The following is a 17,333-nucleotide window of genomic DNA, read 5'->3' as shown; positions in this document are numbered from 1 at the left end:
GTGGGTGCATTCCAACTATCTAATATCCCCAATGTGACACTTTGTTTGATATATATTCTGTCTTCATTGGCTTCTGTTACTATTGGCTGCTGTAATGACAAGATTTCTCCACAGGGATCAGTCATTATCATCTTATCCTCTTGTGCTTGTGAGGCAAATGAAGTCATCCGGATTCATTAAGATATATTATGTCTGAATTGCTTTTAATAATTCTGTAATCTGGTTATTTTATTATACATGTGGGAACAGTCTTTTTACATTCTCTCCTCCGCAAGGAGATCAGAGGTCAATGTCAGCTCCACACCAGTGATCCTGAAACCGGTCAGGTTCAATGTTTGAATAAAGGACACTTCAGCAGGGCTGATACTCGCAGACATGGAGTTCAAGGAGGATTATCGGAATCATTTCTTCGGGACCAGACCAGTAGTTGTTGAGATATCTTGACCTGGAGATGTTGGATGGTTGGGTAGACTGACCAGTATCCTGATGCCAGCAGGGCAACAAACAAAAACATACCAGTAGATTCACTGATGGTTACAACCATTCTCCAAAACCTATATTGAAAATGTTTATACCTGTATTCTGTTGTAGTTCTGTATATAAAGTCAAATAAAAACGTACTGTATTTGCTAATTTTGTACTAGCTATGTGGGGCAGGTGTATCCACACATCACTGGAATTTAATTGGTTTTTCACCTATATAGAGTTTTGAAATGGGAAATATACAGTATGTCTTTATGTGCTAAACGTTCCTCATCATAGAAACATATAAACGTATAAAGTATAAAGTAAACAATGCAATAGGTTTGACTTTGTCTCACTTAACACTTAACATTGTCGATGTAGAAAATTAATCAATGAATTGAAAAATATCATTTTACTTCCTGATCCAAAAGATTCCAAAATAACTTTGCAACTCTACAGGACATGAACAGACTTCTTACTGATGGTGCTACTTGCACCATGACTACATGATGACTGTAAATAAACGGATACAGAATAATGACAAACAGGTGACAGAAAATAAGGTAGGATCTGTGTGGGCTGGTGTTTTCAGCTCAGTATCATCCACACTGTGAGTGCCAGCCAACAAAAACCACAGAGAGAGTCAGAAACAGACTGAGAGAGAGAATCTCCAACAGGAAGTCAGAATATAAAGTTAAAATTTAGGTAAGAAAGAGGGAGAAAATGGAGAATGCTGAGAGAAAAAAAAAAAGAGTAAAAGAAATCTTCATTGAGCTCCTGTCTTTCTCTCCCTCTGCTCTCCTCTGCCCCCATTAACACCGACTTCTGAAGAGGGAGGACCGCCTTGGGACCTCCCTGGTTCACCCAGGAGACGAGAGGAGAGAGAAGTTCACCTCTGTAACAGCAGGGTCTGGGAGACAATACCTTGGAGGACTGAAAATCCACAGCAATTAGCCTGTCTTTCCCTCTCTCCCTTCATCGTACTCATTCCTGCACTTAACTGCTTATTCAAATTGTACCCATGGCTTAAGGATGGAGGCATACATGCTGTCTGGTGATTAGCTCTTTGACCTACAGTCCTGACCTTGAATATGAGGCTTTTTATAGGTGACTAGTCACTCATCATCCGTAAAAATGTTGATTACACAGTACTTTTCAGCCTAGGAGTCAAGAGTGTTAGGAAGATTTTATATCTTGAAATAAAATGCTTCATATGGATTTTTCATCTTGCAGAAATTCTCTTACTAAAATGCACTGTCACAAAAGGCTGTTTTTCTTAGCTCATGAAAACTTGACATATTAGATATGGTTTTAACAGACAGCAACGATGTATATAATGCACTTTGCAAAACATGGAGTCATTTCACATGTGTTTTCATCCTGTTTGTACGTGAACATGAAGGAGCGCAGAGAACAATAACACTATTATATTATCAACATTATTTTTGGCAATATGTTGGCCTGTTTGTTTATTTTGTTGTTGTTTTTTTTTTTTTGGAAGACACCATGGAAAAGAAAAATCACAAGCAGGACAGCCCTCCAATTAAATTGTTGATTGATGTTGGATGTTTCAGGCATGAATAAACAAGCACTCTGCACTCTGAAAAAAAGAGAGTCTGCTTGTGATTTTTTATTTTTGCTTTTGAGGATTTCGAACCCTTCTACAAGTACTGGGGTGAGTGTGTTGATGTATTATTTATTTAATGCAAATTAATCCTTAAAGGAGGTCAGGTCAAAAAAAACAAAAAACAAAAAAAAAACAACCCAAAAAACTGCCAAGAAAACGCTGACGATACCACCAGTAGTAACAAATAAAAAATGTATTTTCTAAAGTGATACCTGCACCACTACAGATAGTTAGGGCAATTTTGTGTGTGTGTGTGTGTGTGTGTGTGTGTGTGTGATTTGGGTGAAATTACACGTTGCGTATTCTCTAATAAACTGATACATTTTGAGAAAATGGCCAAAGCTGTAGTGTAGCATTTTATGCTCTTTAATAATATAAGCATATTTCTCATACTCTCATTTTTGTGAGTACAGTGAGCAAGTTGCTGTTTACCCCTCTGGTAACAGCTTTTGATAACAGGGAAAATGTATTCTGACGGGGTCATGTGAAGACCAAATTGGAATAAACTAGACTTAGTATAAAGCTGCAGCATGTAAAGTATAAGATTGCAAAATAACAAGAGTTCCAGTTTAGTGCTACACAGAAATGTAGCAGATTCAACACAAAGTCTGACCCATTTTAAGTCAGTGTACAGGCTGCCTGTTGTCTCAGTGACGGTCTAATTTGTTGAGGGTAATTATAGTAATGTCTGAAAATGAACGTGGACATGATTTATTTAAATGATTCCACTTTAAATGTTTCCACTGTAAAATAGAGGCAAGCAAAGCAGAGAGGTGGAACAGCACAAATGAAATTTCACTTTATGTCTTTTCCTCTAAAAAATCCAGTTTCAAGAGGAAAACTCCTGAGAAGAGCTGGCGACAAAAAGAACAGCTGGAGAAGCAGATGTGGTTGCATCCATTCTGACAGACTATTCAATGTCTGGTTTTGAGCAGCAGATCAAATCTGGGATATCTGGTGAACCCCTTTACACCAGCGCTGGCAGGACATGTTCCATTGTTTTCCCACTGAACAAAATGAATAAACCAGTTTGTCGTCTATACTGCCACAATGTGAATGCAGCATGAAGTGCTCTTGAAAATATATTCAAAGCCATACACTTTCCTTTCTTTGCTCCTCTCTTATCTGCTCTCTTTCTCCCTCCACATTGCTAATTCACCAGCCCACCACCTCTTTCTGTCTGGCTGTGACTTTGCTGGTGGCGCTGGAGCAGAGCAGTGGAGGAACTTTCGAAGTAGGCCAGGTTGCAGCAGGTAACGCAGAGTCATTCATGCAGACAGGAAGCTCGCGATGAGAGCGAGAGGAACAGGACACCCTGGCTCACCCTCAGGCAGAGGGTGGATAGAGAAAAAGTGTTTGGGAGTGTGACGGAGACAGAAAGATAGGAATTGTGAGGTTAAAGAAGAAAGATAAAACAAGAAGAGAATGGAGCCACATTAGCCTAAATTAGACATGTACAAATAGGACTCTTGTGAATGTTTCTCTAAGTACTGTTGGTGTGTCACTTTTTGTGTAAAACAGTCATAGGTCCACATAAGTTACACCGGTACTTAAAGTTAAATTAAAATGCAGTGCACATGCTTATGCACCCACCTTCTGCACGCTCTCACACTCATTCTTACAGAAATGCTAAGAAAGCAGCAGAGATACACAAACAGGCTAAAACCATTTATGCCAGCAGAATTCATTTAATTTGAATGGAATGACTGTGATCAGTGTCACAGCAGCAAAGTAAATGCCTGCATTTGCATCAAGTTCCACTTGGGTGAACTTTGACATGTGAATTTGCTCTGTGAACAATGGCAAACCATCTTCACAATGGTCACTTTGAAAGGGTGGCTTCAAAGTACAGTTCACATAAGATTAAGTTAATATTTAAATCTGTAATAATTGATTAACTGATAATATTTTAATATATTCAGCAGAACAAGCTGGAAAACAACATTGACATATTGTCACCTTATGAAGTTGTTGTGGTGAACAGTTGCCTATTTACACACCCACAGACACAGAGCAACAGTAGCCTTCATTTGGGGTGGTGAATATTGGATGTAGTCCAATGTTCACTCTCCCTTTAGCTCTGGTTTGGTCTCCACAACTCCTGAAGGAAACATCTGGCTTTTTAACCTAAAAATGTTCCACTATGGTCACCAGCTAGTCGCTTACTGGGAAGGTAGGAGGGTTTATCAGAGCTTTTTAAAACTGTGGCTGGAAATGAAAGCTGTGAGTACAGTAAAGATGTGGGCCATACAACCAAAACAATGGGCTGAAAGATGCTAAAACGCTCCGTAGGGCTGAGGGGAATCTGCAAGGTTGGATGATCATTGTCTGTGGGTTTGTCATTACTTTGAACCACTTTCTGGGGTTACACTTTCTGGATTTTTTAGGAGAAATTAGTGCCCATATCCAAGATTTACATTGTCCAGAAGTTGAAAATTCACAGTTATGGATATTGACCATCAATTGGCTTCCTCACTTCCTTCGATAGTTGTGTTCAGCCTCATATGGTGTCCCAGAGGACCCAGTGAAGTCACGCAAACCTTAAATATGTTGTATTTCAAGAGAGATAAATCACAAAGGCAACTCTATATGTTCACATGAAGAAAAAGACAATCATGGCTCTCAAAAGGTAGCAAGTATAGCCTAAATGTAACAAAAGCAACACTTTTAACAAGTAATAAGAATAGATCCTGAAAGTTACAGGAGTTTTGAAGACAACATTTGTTCTGAAAAGGGACATAAAAGCACGTAGGTATATAGCTTTCCGTGTTTTATCGATATTTGGTGCCGCATTGAATATGTTGCTTGACAAAGCAATCAAGGCGATGAGTGATGAAAAAGCCAAAACAGCAGACAAACTGCACATGTGTTATCGGTATATCACTTGTGCAGAATGAGCACATAAGATACAGCAACAACAATGCAGCAACAACAATGCAGCAACAACGCCGTGCTGGTCATGATTAAGGGATTTTCTGTGCCTCTCTTCTCGTCTCTGGCCATCAGTAACCAGAGTGCAGCAGGGACTTGAGGCTGTGGCTGGATGAGAGGAGAGGAGGAGGAGTAGAGTAGAATGTTAAACATGTCCTCTAGACCCCAGAGGAGGAGGAGGGAGGGCGGCCAACATGGCAGACTGTTCACTCTCAGCCTCTCTCTTCTTCTATGGCTCTCTGTTTCTATCCCTCTGTCTTTTTCTCTCACTTTCTTCCTCCCACTCTATCTGCAGCTTCTTCTCTTTGGAGATCTTTTGTGTCTTTAATTTTGGAAACTGTTCATATTCATCATTTTGTGTGTCTTTCTAGAATCTGCAGATTTGGTTTTGTCACTGTAAATGTAATTCACTTAGTGTATGAAATATTATTAGGCTAAAGGATTTGCGTCACTGAATGAGGTAACGCTCATTTGAAAGAAGTTAAATCTGTTCTTTCACAGTGATTGATAGTGCAATATCATAATACCTGTACCTTTTTAGAGCACTTAAACACCCTTGGTTATGAAATCCCAACATTTTTTTACACACTTGATCACTACAGATTCTCCCACAGTTGAGGATATGCAGCATATTGTAATGGCACAAAAAATCACAAAGCCTTTACAGCTGGAAATTCTGCTTACTTACTTACTTTTATTACTTTTATTCAATGCCAAACCTCATCTCTCAGTGGTTTTGCAACCTTTTACTAACCTCACACTACTTTCTTTGCCTCAACAGTAATTATTCAAACAATCACAAGAGGTCACTTGTCAGAAAAATCTAATGTTTTTAAGTGGTGATCAATGCGTCCATTTTTCTGGTTTCTGGACAGTCTTGTTGTTTCAGCAAGATTTTCTGGGATATGTTAATAGATTAGAAAATTAACAAAATCATATGAATATGGAATCATGGATAACAAAAATCAAAAACACAAATCTATCACTGAGTTGATGAATAAAAGACATACTTCCATATTTTTGTGAAATAATTGCTGGGATGAGAAAATTGATACCACACTCTTATTTGGTTGTTCAATATGATGTTTCAGCCAGCAGCCGGTTAGCTTAGCTTAGCACAAAGACTGGAAACAGGGGTAAAGAGCCAGCTTGGCTCTGTCAAAAAAGGTTTACAAAATCCACTTGCCAGCACCTCCAGAGCTCACTTATTAACACGTTATGTCTCATTTGTCCGTACAAAAACCAAAGCGTAATCACGCAGTGACCTCCTGGCAACCGGCAAGACTCCAGGAAGTAACCCTAACCCCTAACCCTCCATTTTACTGCACTTTAGAGGTGCTTTTAGGCATATTGCGTTATCTTTGGACAGGGCCAGGCTATATGTTTCCCCATGTCCAGTCTTCATGCTAAGCTAATCTAACCAACTCCTGGCTGTAGCTTTATATTTAGCATGGAGACATGAGTGGTATCAATCTTCTCATACCAGTCGCTCAGCAAGAAAGCAAATAAGTGCATAATCCAAAATGTTGAAGCATTCTGTCGAATCTAAGTTTCTTTGCCGAGGCATTTATCAGCTTGGTAAACATCAATTTTAACTAAATGAACTGACGCAGGGGTTAATGTGTGTTTGTAGAATACAAGGTAACACGAAGAATATCATGAGCAAAAACAGAAATCCAGAAATGTCAAACAACAAAACAAAAGCGCGGAACACACAGTGCGTCAGAAGCTGCAAGTATTGACGATGAATGGACATGTGTGCAGACCAAGACATTAACACAAGTAAGAAGTACACTGTGCATCTCATCACCCACAAATGGTGCAGGCAGCTGTAGGCCAATCGGTGACAAAACAAAGCCTCCCTCATTACATCCAGATCAGTATACTGCTGCAGCAGTTATGGCCTTTCAAAGTTTGAAGTTTTGACATTTAACAGGCAACGTAGTGTAATTTCAAAATGCTAGAACAATGCCAAAATCCATTGTTCCACGTTTCTTCAATAGTACACCAGGCATAATCTGAAATATGTATGGATGAACTAACAGGCGTCTTGGTTTATACATTCACTCTGAGTCTCCTGAATTGCTATTTCAGGCCAGCAGCACTAGCAGCCTTGTAGCTAGAAGCTGTAGTGAGGAACTTTGCATATCAGATGCTGCAAATGGCAGCGTGAGATAACTGTGAAAAATCTGAACTTTGGTACCTAGAAATCATGAAATGTTGTGTAGGAATCGCACCTCCTCTGTGAGTTAGCCTTTGTACTGTATAGCCCACAGCTACGTTGCTGCTGTATGTGTAGGATGTGATCTCCATGCATCTGAAACGTCAGAACTCATCTTATCTGAAAGAATCTATTTCTTGGTGCCAGTATGTACTTATTCTCTTTAGATAAGGATTTCGCTCTGCATATTCAATGCAGTCATGATCATGTTAGTAGATAGTAAATCCTGTATATCATCAGCTTGTTTTCCTCTAAATATTCTTTCCCTTTCTATTTGGATGGAGATCTAAGTTCTACAGCTATGTTAGCTCACATGTTTACCAAACTCACTGCTCAGTAGTGTTATATGAAATGGAATATGGAATCTAATCATGTTGGGATATGACATTTTTCTATCCCAACATCTATTTGATCTGCCAGATAGATCACTGCTTTGCTTTATATTTAACATTTATTTAACCTGGTTAGTCCTCATTTTTTAGATTAAACATCCTCTTTTCAAGCAAGGCCTGGGCAATAAGAGAAGCACCAACAGTACTGATCAATTAAAACACTTGCACTAAGATTTTAACCTGATGCATCCATGAACAAGAAATCACCATCATCAACAACAGGCAGAAATGTGGCTTCAACCCAGCTTCCCCTCCTAGTAGAGAATAAAACATAAACAGTTTCTGTTACCTCTAGGACAGCCTGCTGCACTGAGTATCTCTGTGTTTGTGTGTGTGCATCTGTGTCTATATGCCTGGCAATCCCCATGAAAATACCATGTGGCTACAGAGCAGCCTATCACAAGAGGGAGACAGTTGCCGTGCTTCTGGATCCAGTGAGGGAGCTGTCCATTTCAGCACCACGAAGAGGCAGCAGTAACCATGGTGCACCGTGAGGACGAACAGGATGTGACTAATGAAACACACAAAAACAAACAAAACGAGAACATTTTTGCGCAAACCTCCGAATATATACTCATAAATATAATTAAAAATATACAGAAATGATCCTGTCACATACGCAGATTAGGTCTACATTCATTCAGATTCCGGGTATTGTACTATATTTCCACCTACATGCACCGCTGACATCCTAAATAGTGTTTGGGCACTCAAAGCATACGTTACCTTTAAGTTGAATACATTTTATTGTGATAATCTCGGGAACATATGTCTAAATATAATATGAAGTGTATTTCAGTGGTTGTGACAGCATTAGAATCATTGTCTTCTTTGCGAGGCGAGGTGATATGAAACACATCAGAGTCAGAGTCAAACATAGAGAGCACGGATCACTGAGTTTTACAACCTAACCCATCTATTTCTGCTGAAGCCATCCAAGCCCTTAACCACTCGGTCAGGTGTTTTACACTCACTGCTCACCCCTTTCATCATTTGTGTCTCATATCTCCCCCTCGCCAGGAAATTAAAATACACGTCAGTCTGTTGGAAAATAATAACCTGCTGATGATAATAACGTGACACCTTATTGATCCCTGTCAGAAAATTGTCCTTTTTCTTGCCCCCTCTTCTATGAAGAGGTCAGAGGTCAGACGCCATGGAGTGGTGCCTTGCTCTAGGTCACGTCTGCAGGGCGGTAAGCTGGCTGCCAAAGGGATTTGAATTGAGTTTGTACATCTTTTTTCCCATTCGTCTGCTGCCTAATGAAATGGAGTCAGAGCTGTGCAGATTATTTTTAATTACCATCTTCTGTCTCCCCTGAAAAACATAAAATAAACCATACAATCTAACCCCAGATTCCTTTAGGAATTTAGGGCAACAGCACTGCAAAAAATATCTGCCTTAACAAGATATTCGTTCTACATTCAGGTCTTATTGTAACAGGGCCATTGCTACCATCGAGGTCAAACCCTCTACATTACACACTGGCAGTATTTTTTGGGCTTATAATAACGTATTTTTAGACCCTAAAACTTTACACTTTTAGGCCAACATATGTTATTCTATATGTCTCCACCAAAATTTTGTTCCTGGCAGGAAATAAAAAGCTAACAATTCATTTTGCAACAAGTTCTTAGGTTAATAAAAATTTCTATAATTAATTACTAAATACAGGGAAAATAGAGAATGTTCTGGAACAGTTATTTTAGTTAGTGTTGAGTTATTTCAGTGTATGAGCAGTTGTTCTTCAAAGAGCTGCTCTAAAGTAAACCCATTATTGTAGGAAATATACTTGAACGGCTAACTCAGTTATTATTATTGTTATTTCTGTCTATTTGTATTTTTAAATATGCATTTCTTCACCTCATGTGAAGTACTTTGAATTGTCTTTGTGTTTAAAGCTGCCATGCCTTCAACATATTGGAAAGGACATCAAGAAAAATGACTCGAAACAAGTTGATGGAACACGTGAAAGGTTTTCACAAATGTTTTTTTTGTTTGTTGTTCAGACAAATGAAAAACAGATTCAGCGTTAGATGAACTGACTTGTTGAAAAGGACATTTTTTGCAGTGCTGCTGCTGCGCACGGAACATCTCTCTCTCTCTCTCTCTCTCTCTCTTACTCGCTCTCTGGTTGTGTCGATTTTTTTCATCCTCTGCTTCTAACCATCATCCGCCCCCTCCTCCTCCTCTCCTCTCTCCACTTCTATCTCAGCTCTGCGAAGAAGGAAAACGAGGAAACCAAGGATTGATGTGTTGCTCGACTTGAAATGTAATTTTTTTTTTTTGCGCACATAATCCCCCACGCCTGACTGCCTTGCCAAAAAAAATCATTGCTTTTGATGATTTCTGGTGATTTTTATGTGATGACAGTAAACGGCTGTGTGTGTATGTGCGCTCGTTGTGCTCCGGTTGGCCGTGATATAACCGTCTAGGATCGTTTGGATGCTGGAGGAAGAGGCTCTAACGCTCCGGGAAGCTTCGTCCATCTCTCCGTGTCCTCCTCATTCCTGCGACCGGCTGCATGACCGGTGATGCTCGGCCTCTCCGCCTGGATGCGCCCCTCTCTCCGCGGTGTGTCGGTACCGCTGCCTGTATCCCCCTATAGCAGATTTCCACTGTCGCCGGAGAAAGGTCTAGGGACCACATATGGAAACTGGGGATCAGAATTTTAGGAAAAAGGAAAACTAAGCAGGCTGCCGTTTGATTCTCATAACTTAATATTTTTTCCTCCTCTTTCTGGCTTGATTTTTTTTTATTTGGAGAGAGGGGTTGATCGTCCCTGGTTGGTTTATTTTCCTTCATCTCTTAAGGAATGGCTGGTTTTCATGGCAGTCATGGTACCGGCTGATTATTTGGCATTATTTATCATTCTGTCCTTGATTTTGGGGGAGCGCTTGATTCTGCTGGTTTGAATTTCTTCTTTCATTTCTTTCAGCACATCCAGTCCTCATTTTTTCCCACATATTTTGGGCCCTGCCTGTCTGTCTTGCCTGTCTCCCTCTTCCCACAGAATACATGTGATAGCCTGATTCTTCAGAAATGCTGTGGAGATGAGCCTCCATAATTCACTGATCCACTGGGTTACATCAAGGTAGTCAGATCTCATCCTGAATTGTGTCATCATCTGGTGGAGGTCTCTGCTTTTGCCTTTTTTGGGGCCATTTTAAAGAAATCAGGCCGCCAACTGTGTTAGTCTTAACCACCCTCCACCCCCACACCCCAGTGTTCATCCCTTTTCAGTATGAATTAATTCACACTGCGTGCATGCGTGTGCTCGTCCGTGTACAGGTGTGTGTGAGTGAAAGTTTGGCTCTGTGACCGAGTGTGTGTGTGTGTGTCTGTGTTTGTGTGTGAGCCGGAGAATGACAGTGTAGGCTGTATGTGACGGCCTATGTGGGAAAAATCAAGCGCTACATGCACATCATTCCATACATCACCGTTGAAGCTGTGAGGATTGTAATACATGTAACTGCTTTAGTCGGCTCCGAAAGCCGAATTCAGGCCTGAGACGACCACAGAGAAACAGAGCAAAATCCTCCATCTTCTCATTATCTCGGCCTTTTTCAGAGTTTGACATTTAGAGGCCTTCCAACTCAACAAAGTAGGCCTAGATCCCAGACCAGGTCTCTTGTGGGATCTGCTAGAAGCCTGTGTTTTTAGGTCAACTTTTTTTTTCCAGAGCAGGGCAACTTACTGCCACTTGAGGACTAGAATTTAGAAACCTCTGTTGCTGAGGCTTCTGTCATCCTCACCAAAGTCAGTTTGACCCGTCTGTCGGGCCAAACAGCCGCCCATCCTCCCCAAACCTTCACCCTCATTTTAATTTTCACCTGTTTGCTGTCCCACCCAAAAACCAACCATACGATTTCCCCCGAGCTCCCCTAACTCCCCCGCCCCCCCTGCGGCCCCCCGCTACCGCCGTCCGCCCGACACCGCCCACCCCCCGTTTTCCGAGCTGGCGTGGCGACGCAAACTCACAAATATTTACTTCCTGTACATCAAGAGGAAAGGGGGCCCCCCTTTCGTGGAATGCGGCAACATGGGCGTGTTTGACCGCGGAGTTCAGATGCTGCTGACCACGGTAGGGGCCTTCGCCGCCTTCAGCCTTATGACCATCGCCGTGGGGACAGACTACTGGCTGTATTCGCGCGGCGTCTGCAAGATCAAGAGCACCAACGAGAACGAGACCAGCAAGAAGAACGAGGAGGTGATGACGCACTCGGGCCTCTGGAGGACCTGCTGCCTGGAAGGTGAGTCGGAGACGCACTGAAGAAGCCACATATACATGCACCGATACACCAACAGCACCCCGCTCAGGCACACAGGCAGATCGATTCCTACGTGCCCACACACACATGCACAGTCCTGCATTTGCACTCACATGCCTACACATACGCTCACATGCCCACACTACTCTGTATGTACTCTGCATCCATTTCCACACATGGAAACACTCACTCTCTCTAACCTACACACACACCTCTGCTCTATCTATCTATCTATCTAGCATTCTTCAGTTCTTTCCATTTAGTAAAGTGTAGAAAGACTTTACCTAGTGTTGAAATGTTGAGCGATGAAGGCAGCTTCCTCCTAACAGGTGATTTGGATGACCAAACTCCAACAAATGGACTTGCTTTCTTGTCCAGGGTTTGGATTGTCATTTTATGTCTGTCATGGCCAGAGTGCAGATTGGCCTTTTAATTGTCCCAGCAGAGAGCAGCTCAGCTCACATAGCAAACTGCCACACCGGACCCCAAAGGACACCCGTGGTCCAGCAAGGTATGCAGCTGACTCATACGGCCACCAGTCCTGCTATAAGCTTGCAATTGTTGTCGTTTTACACTCTGTTGAAAGGAAAGATGGATTTTTTTTTTTTTTTTACTTTATCTTCATGACAGGCTGATAAACAAAAAGGCCAGATGTTTAAATCGAATGGCCAGGCACACTAGAGTCCATTAAAGATTTTTGAAGTCTGTTTTGATTTCATATTCCTTTCCCATGTCTATGTAAGGAGTGTTTAGTAATCTCAGTAATCTAACCCGTTAGCTAAGTCTACTGTAGGACATGAACATGAAGCTTCAACAGCTCAATTTAGCCAATTCAAGAGGTTATTTTACCATCTTTTGAGTACAAAGTTCCTCTTCATTGCATCTTTATTGCTGTGTCTGTGGCAGAGGGATACTCACTGGTGTCATGTACCTGCATTGTTCTGGGTATGTTGTTTGTTGAACCATTATATGAGGTTTGACTGAACGTTGCACGAATGCGTTTTTTTGCACGGAACAAGGAATATTAATTATGTCCCCCATTTCAGATCGAGGACACACATTGAGAAATATAGTCACAATAGGTCCAGTATAAAGAGGAAGAATTAGAGACTGATCTGGTGACTTGCTCAGACCCAATATCTGGGTTTTCAGGTAAAAGTGTTCGTCTTCCTCCTTCAAGTTCCAAAAATTCCAAACCTGTTTGAACTTTTTGAGGTTTTTTTCTGGATAGTTGCGTCACTGCATTTGAAATGGTGACTGTAAAGAGACAAGAGACTGCTGTACAAGTTTGTTTGGGAGCTGAGATGGAGAAAAATCTGCTGGTTTAAATGTGGTAGAAACTGACTTTGCCCTACATAACATATCCTTGAAGACATCACTGAAACTTGAAGACAAATAAAAGTGTTGGGTGTGTAGATTAGAAAGAGTGTACATGAAAGAAAAAGCTAAATCTCAACATCATGTAGTTTGTGATGCAGTGCATCTTGTAGTGTGAGTATATTTGCAATCATACAGAAGAAAATCTGTGAAATGTCTCTATGTGTGAAACCAAATTTGAAACTTTCAGGTAGGATTTTAAAACTCCTGTGATCTAAGCCTGTCCTAGTCCTAATCCAAAACAACTGCCGCTAAATACCCGACTGTTACCTTTAACTTCAACCTGTTTCTAATTTTAATCTTAACATCATACCTCAGTCATAAGCCTCAAATAACAGGACTAAACACTCCCCACGTTCTAAAGTTTTTTGATAGCAATACAAGCGCACACACTGCAGAGGGTCAGGACACACACACACAGACACACACATATTTACACCATGCCTGAGTGATCCATCTTCATCCTGAAGCACATAATACTTGGCTCCAGATGCACCTGATTCACAGGACAAAGCCACGTGCTGATGACATAGTTTCAGTGCGTTTGTGGTATTTCTCCCATGATTCAGTTGGTCATCGTTCAGTGATTTCCACAAGAGCAGCTTCTCATTATAAATGTGGGTTTAGAACCAGAATCAGAAATACTTTATTGATCCCGGGGGGGGGGGGGGGGGGGTTAAGTTTATGAGAGAAGGAAGGACAGAGAGACAGACATGCAGACATCGTAATATGATTTAACTTACGATCCAGCTACCGTAACGCCATATTTTGAAACTTTGATGTGTGCACTATGCACTGATGCTGTGTTCATGTTTTATGGTAGCTCCTGATTGCCATATTGGGATTTGCATTGAAATTAACACTGAAATGGTAATTGTGTCATGGAATGACACACGTTGCTGAGTCAAACCTCTTTCTATAGTTTGATGTATGTCATAATAAGCACCTACCTATTACTCATGTACTGCACTGTGTGTGTGTGTGTGTGTGTGTGAGTGATTGTCTGCACTCATGCATATCCAGTTATGTGGTGTTGACGCTGTGACGTGACTCTGTCTTATTGTGACCTCACATTGTCGCATTGGTTGAGCCATACAGCCTGATCCTGTCACCCACCTGGTCACAAGGCCTCAATGTAACATTAAGATCTGTCATGAAATGAAGTGTAATCAGCTCCTCACCTTAGCTCACAAGTACCCGTCTAACTACAGAGGCATGTGTAACAGAAGTCCCTCTATATGTACAGTAGTTACCTTCATCTACTCTATATCAGTACTGCACATAGTTGTTTTTTTTAACCTAATGCAGAAGCAGAGTTCAATGGAACACTAAGCTCTTTACAAAATGCTAACTAAATTTCCAGATCTGACATGAGCTGAAAAGTTGGAGTTCAAGTACAGGACATTTCAATTTTCTATATTAATCAGTAAGAACTAGGGTCAATTTAATGTCAGGTCACTCATCTTAAAATGTGATTTAACTGCTTATTTCTGTACAAAAATGCTGTTCATGAAGCAATGCAGGTTGAGCTTAAACTCTAAACAATCTCAAAAATAAATACTCATTTATTTTCCAGCTTTACACCTCAGTTCCACATTATACTCAGCTAGCTTTTAACTAATGTTTTCTTTCCTTGTGTCTGGTTCATGGCAGCTTAAACTCTTCCTGGATCTGAGTGTTTTCACGTTCAGACAGGCGATATCACAGTGCAGGTGAAGCTGACACATAACAATAGACAGACAGCTGTTGAAATAAATCTCAAATTACATTACAACAGTAACCGTTCACTGCCCCAGAAAAAACATACATTTTCTCAGCTTTACTAAGTGCTGAGTCTTGGCCTCCTTCCTTTATTATCTTTATTCTGCTACAGTAGTTAAATCAATTTTTCAAATAAGCCGACAGATTGAGCCGACAGTTAAACAGACTGAAACATATGTGTTGTGCTTCTTCTCTTTTTCCAGCAAAATCTGCATGAAACCCTCAGAAACTTGCTATTAGTTATCATTATTTAAACAGCTTTACCCAAGCATATGGCACATTTTTTACAATGTACATTTTGCTAGCTAATAATATTGCTTACCTTTGATCTGTTTGTCACACAGACACAACATACTTAGCTTTGATGTCATCTTATTGTACTACAACTACTTCTCCTACTTGTCTTAAACAGCGTGGCTTGGTTCAATGCTCTGCAGGTTATTGCTACAGTAAAGCTTTTGACCAAGACAGGAGGGGAAGACATTATACCTGGTTACATTTGTTTCCATCAGTTTTACGTTTTATTGACGCTTGTCAAGCGCTGTCGAGGACTCTGACTTATTAACCCTTTATGGAGTGAAAAGGTCAGGCATTGGGCTCTTAGAGCTGAGACAGCGATGTCTTGGCTATTCCTTTGTCTAAGTCAGAGTCTTAGAGAAAGAAAAGAAAATAGTGTCCACACTTTTACCGTTATGTCCCCCAGCCTCTGGCAAATCCTGCAGCCTGCCTAAAACAAGGCTTAGAACTAGAGGGTTAGAGTAGGATGTGGTTTAAACAGCTCCACATGTGTGAGTGGCTCAAACAACAAGAAATCAGGTCTGAGACATGCTTAAATATTATCGAGATATATTTACTCAGGCAGATAACAAAAGTTTGACGTGTAAACTAGACCACACCTACAAGGTGTAGCACAAAAGTGAAAGCCTTTTTTAGAATGATGTGGGTAAAACGAGAGTTATGAACATAACTAAGGTTCTCTGAATTCAGACAAGCAACTGGCTCTTTTATCCCCGGAGTGGGAAACACTCTTAGCTATGTTCACCTGCCACCAATGTAAGAGGTTGGGGACACCTTAGCAAGGCTGGTCAGTAATAAACAGCAAGAAAAGTAGCCAGCACAGTATCAGACCTGGACTAACACAAGCCCCTAACTGGTTGCTAATGCTAGCCCACTGGGGGAAGAAACTGGCTACTTACCTGATAAAGTCTTGACGCTTCGAAGTTGCAAAAGAAAACAAAGCTGAAACCAATCAGTTAGGAGGCTACTGACATGTGTGGGAAGGAAAAAGGAGACACATGTCTGCTTTATCAGGTCGCATACGTCACCCAGAATGAAACAGAACTAATGTTAATCACTTTTGATGAGAAAGAAAAACTTTTGATCTTTTGTTTAGCTCGTGAAAAAATGAGTTGCGCTCTTGTTCTGCACTTTCATGATGTGGGATGAAAGAACATGTTCACACTCCTCTCAGTGATGCGCTGGTTTTATATGAAATTACCTCAAAAGAAAACAGTGTGCAACTTGTTTCACATCACTGCTTTTTCAAGCTCTGTTGAAAATTGCTAATTCGGTGCAGGTGTGATAAAAGCTACCTGTGATCAGCCGTGTGACCACGTTATGTAATCATATTAACAAGGTCATGGGAATGCATTTATTGCTGCAAGTTTGGAACTATTTAGACACTGGTTTGTTGTGAGTTTAAGGACAAAATGTGTTTATTTCTTAAGACAGAGAACATGAAACATGAGGTTGCAAAATTGTGTCAAATCACCAACACATTTGTCGATGTGAATGCAGCCACGCCAACTCACTCCATGTGATATGCTTATTTTCCCCGCTAAGTGGCTTTACTTTTCACACTCTAAGCTCACTCGGTGTCCTTGGCACTGGAGATTTGAAATGGTTAAGAGCAGAGAGGAATCTGAGAGAGATCCAGCTCGCTCTGTGTGCTTCGCCTTCAGAGCTACAGTTGCTTTATAGCTGCGTGGTGCAGAGAAGAGAAAGAGAGAGGAAGAGAGAAATTGGGAGGTGTTGAGAAAGAGAAAAAAAGAGGGAGAAAAAAGAACAAGAGAGAGAAAGAGCAGGCAGCCCTGGTTTTCTGTCACACCCCCTCAGGCATCCTGTGCTATCTTTAACACACAGGCCTACGTTCTATCTAACCTATCTTGCCCCGGCTTTTAACATAATACGTCACAGTGTATGCTTTTATTTTAATGCTCGGGACATGATGTACATGATTTGCAGATACCGGTGACTGACAGACTGTTGCAGTTCGGTCATCACAGTGA

The 17,333-nt window shown here is 41.0% G+C and overlaps 1 protein-coding gene across 1 annotated transcript in view; it reads left to right on the top strand.

Annotated features, from left to right (window-relative positions):
- Positions 1 to 11,669: 11,669 nt before the first annotated feature.
- The window catches only part of LOC139296464 (voltage-dependent calcium channel gamma-2 subunit-like), a 55,926-nt gene continuing 50,262 nt past the window's right edge, over positions 11,670 to 17,333 (top strand). Inside the window, exon 1 of the mRNA XM_070918872.1 lies at positions 11,670 to 11,889. Coding sequence (XP_070774973.1) covers positions 11,679 to 11,889 — 211 coding nt within the window. The 5' untranslated portion in view covers positions 11,670 to 11,678. The remainder of the gene's footprint in view (positions 11,890 to 17,333) is intronic.

Source organism: Enoplosus armatus, chromosome 2, assembly GCF_043641665.1.
Source record: "Enoplosus armatus isolate fEnoArm2 chromosome 2, fEnoArm2.hap1, whole genome shotgun sequence".
In the NCBI taxonomy this organism is placed as follows: domain Eukaryota; kingdom Metazoa; phylum Chordata; class Actinopteri; order Centrarchiformes; family Enoplosidae; genus Enoplosus; species Enoplosus armatus.
This window is presented reverse-complemented; position numbering and strand designations above follow the sequence as displayed.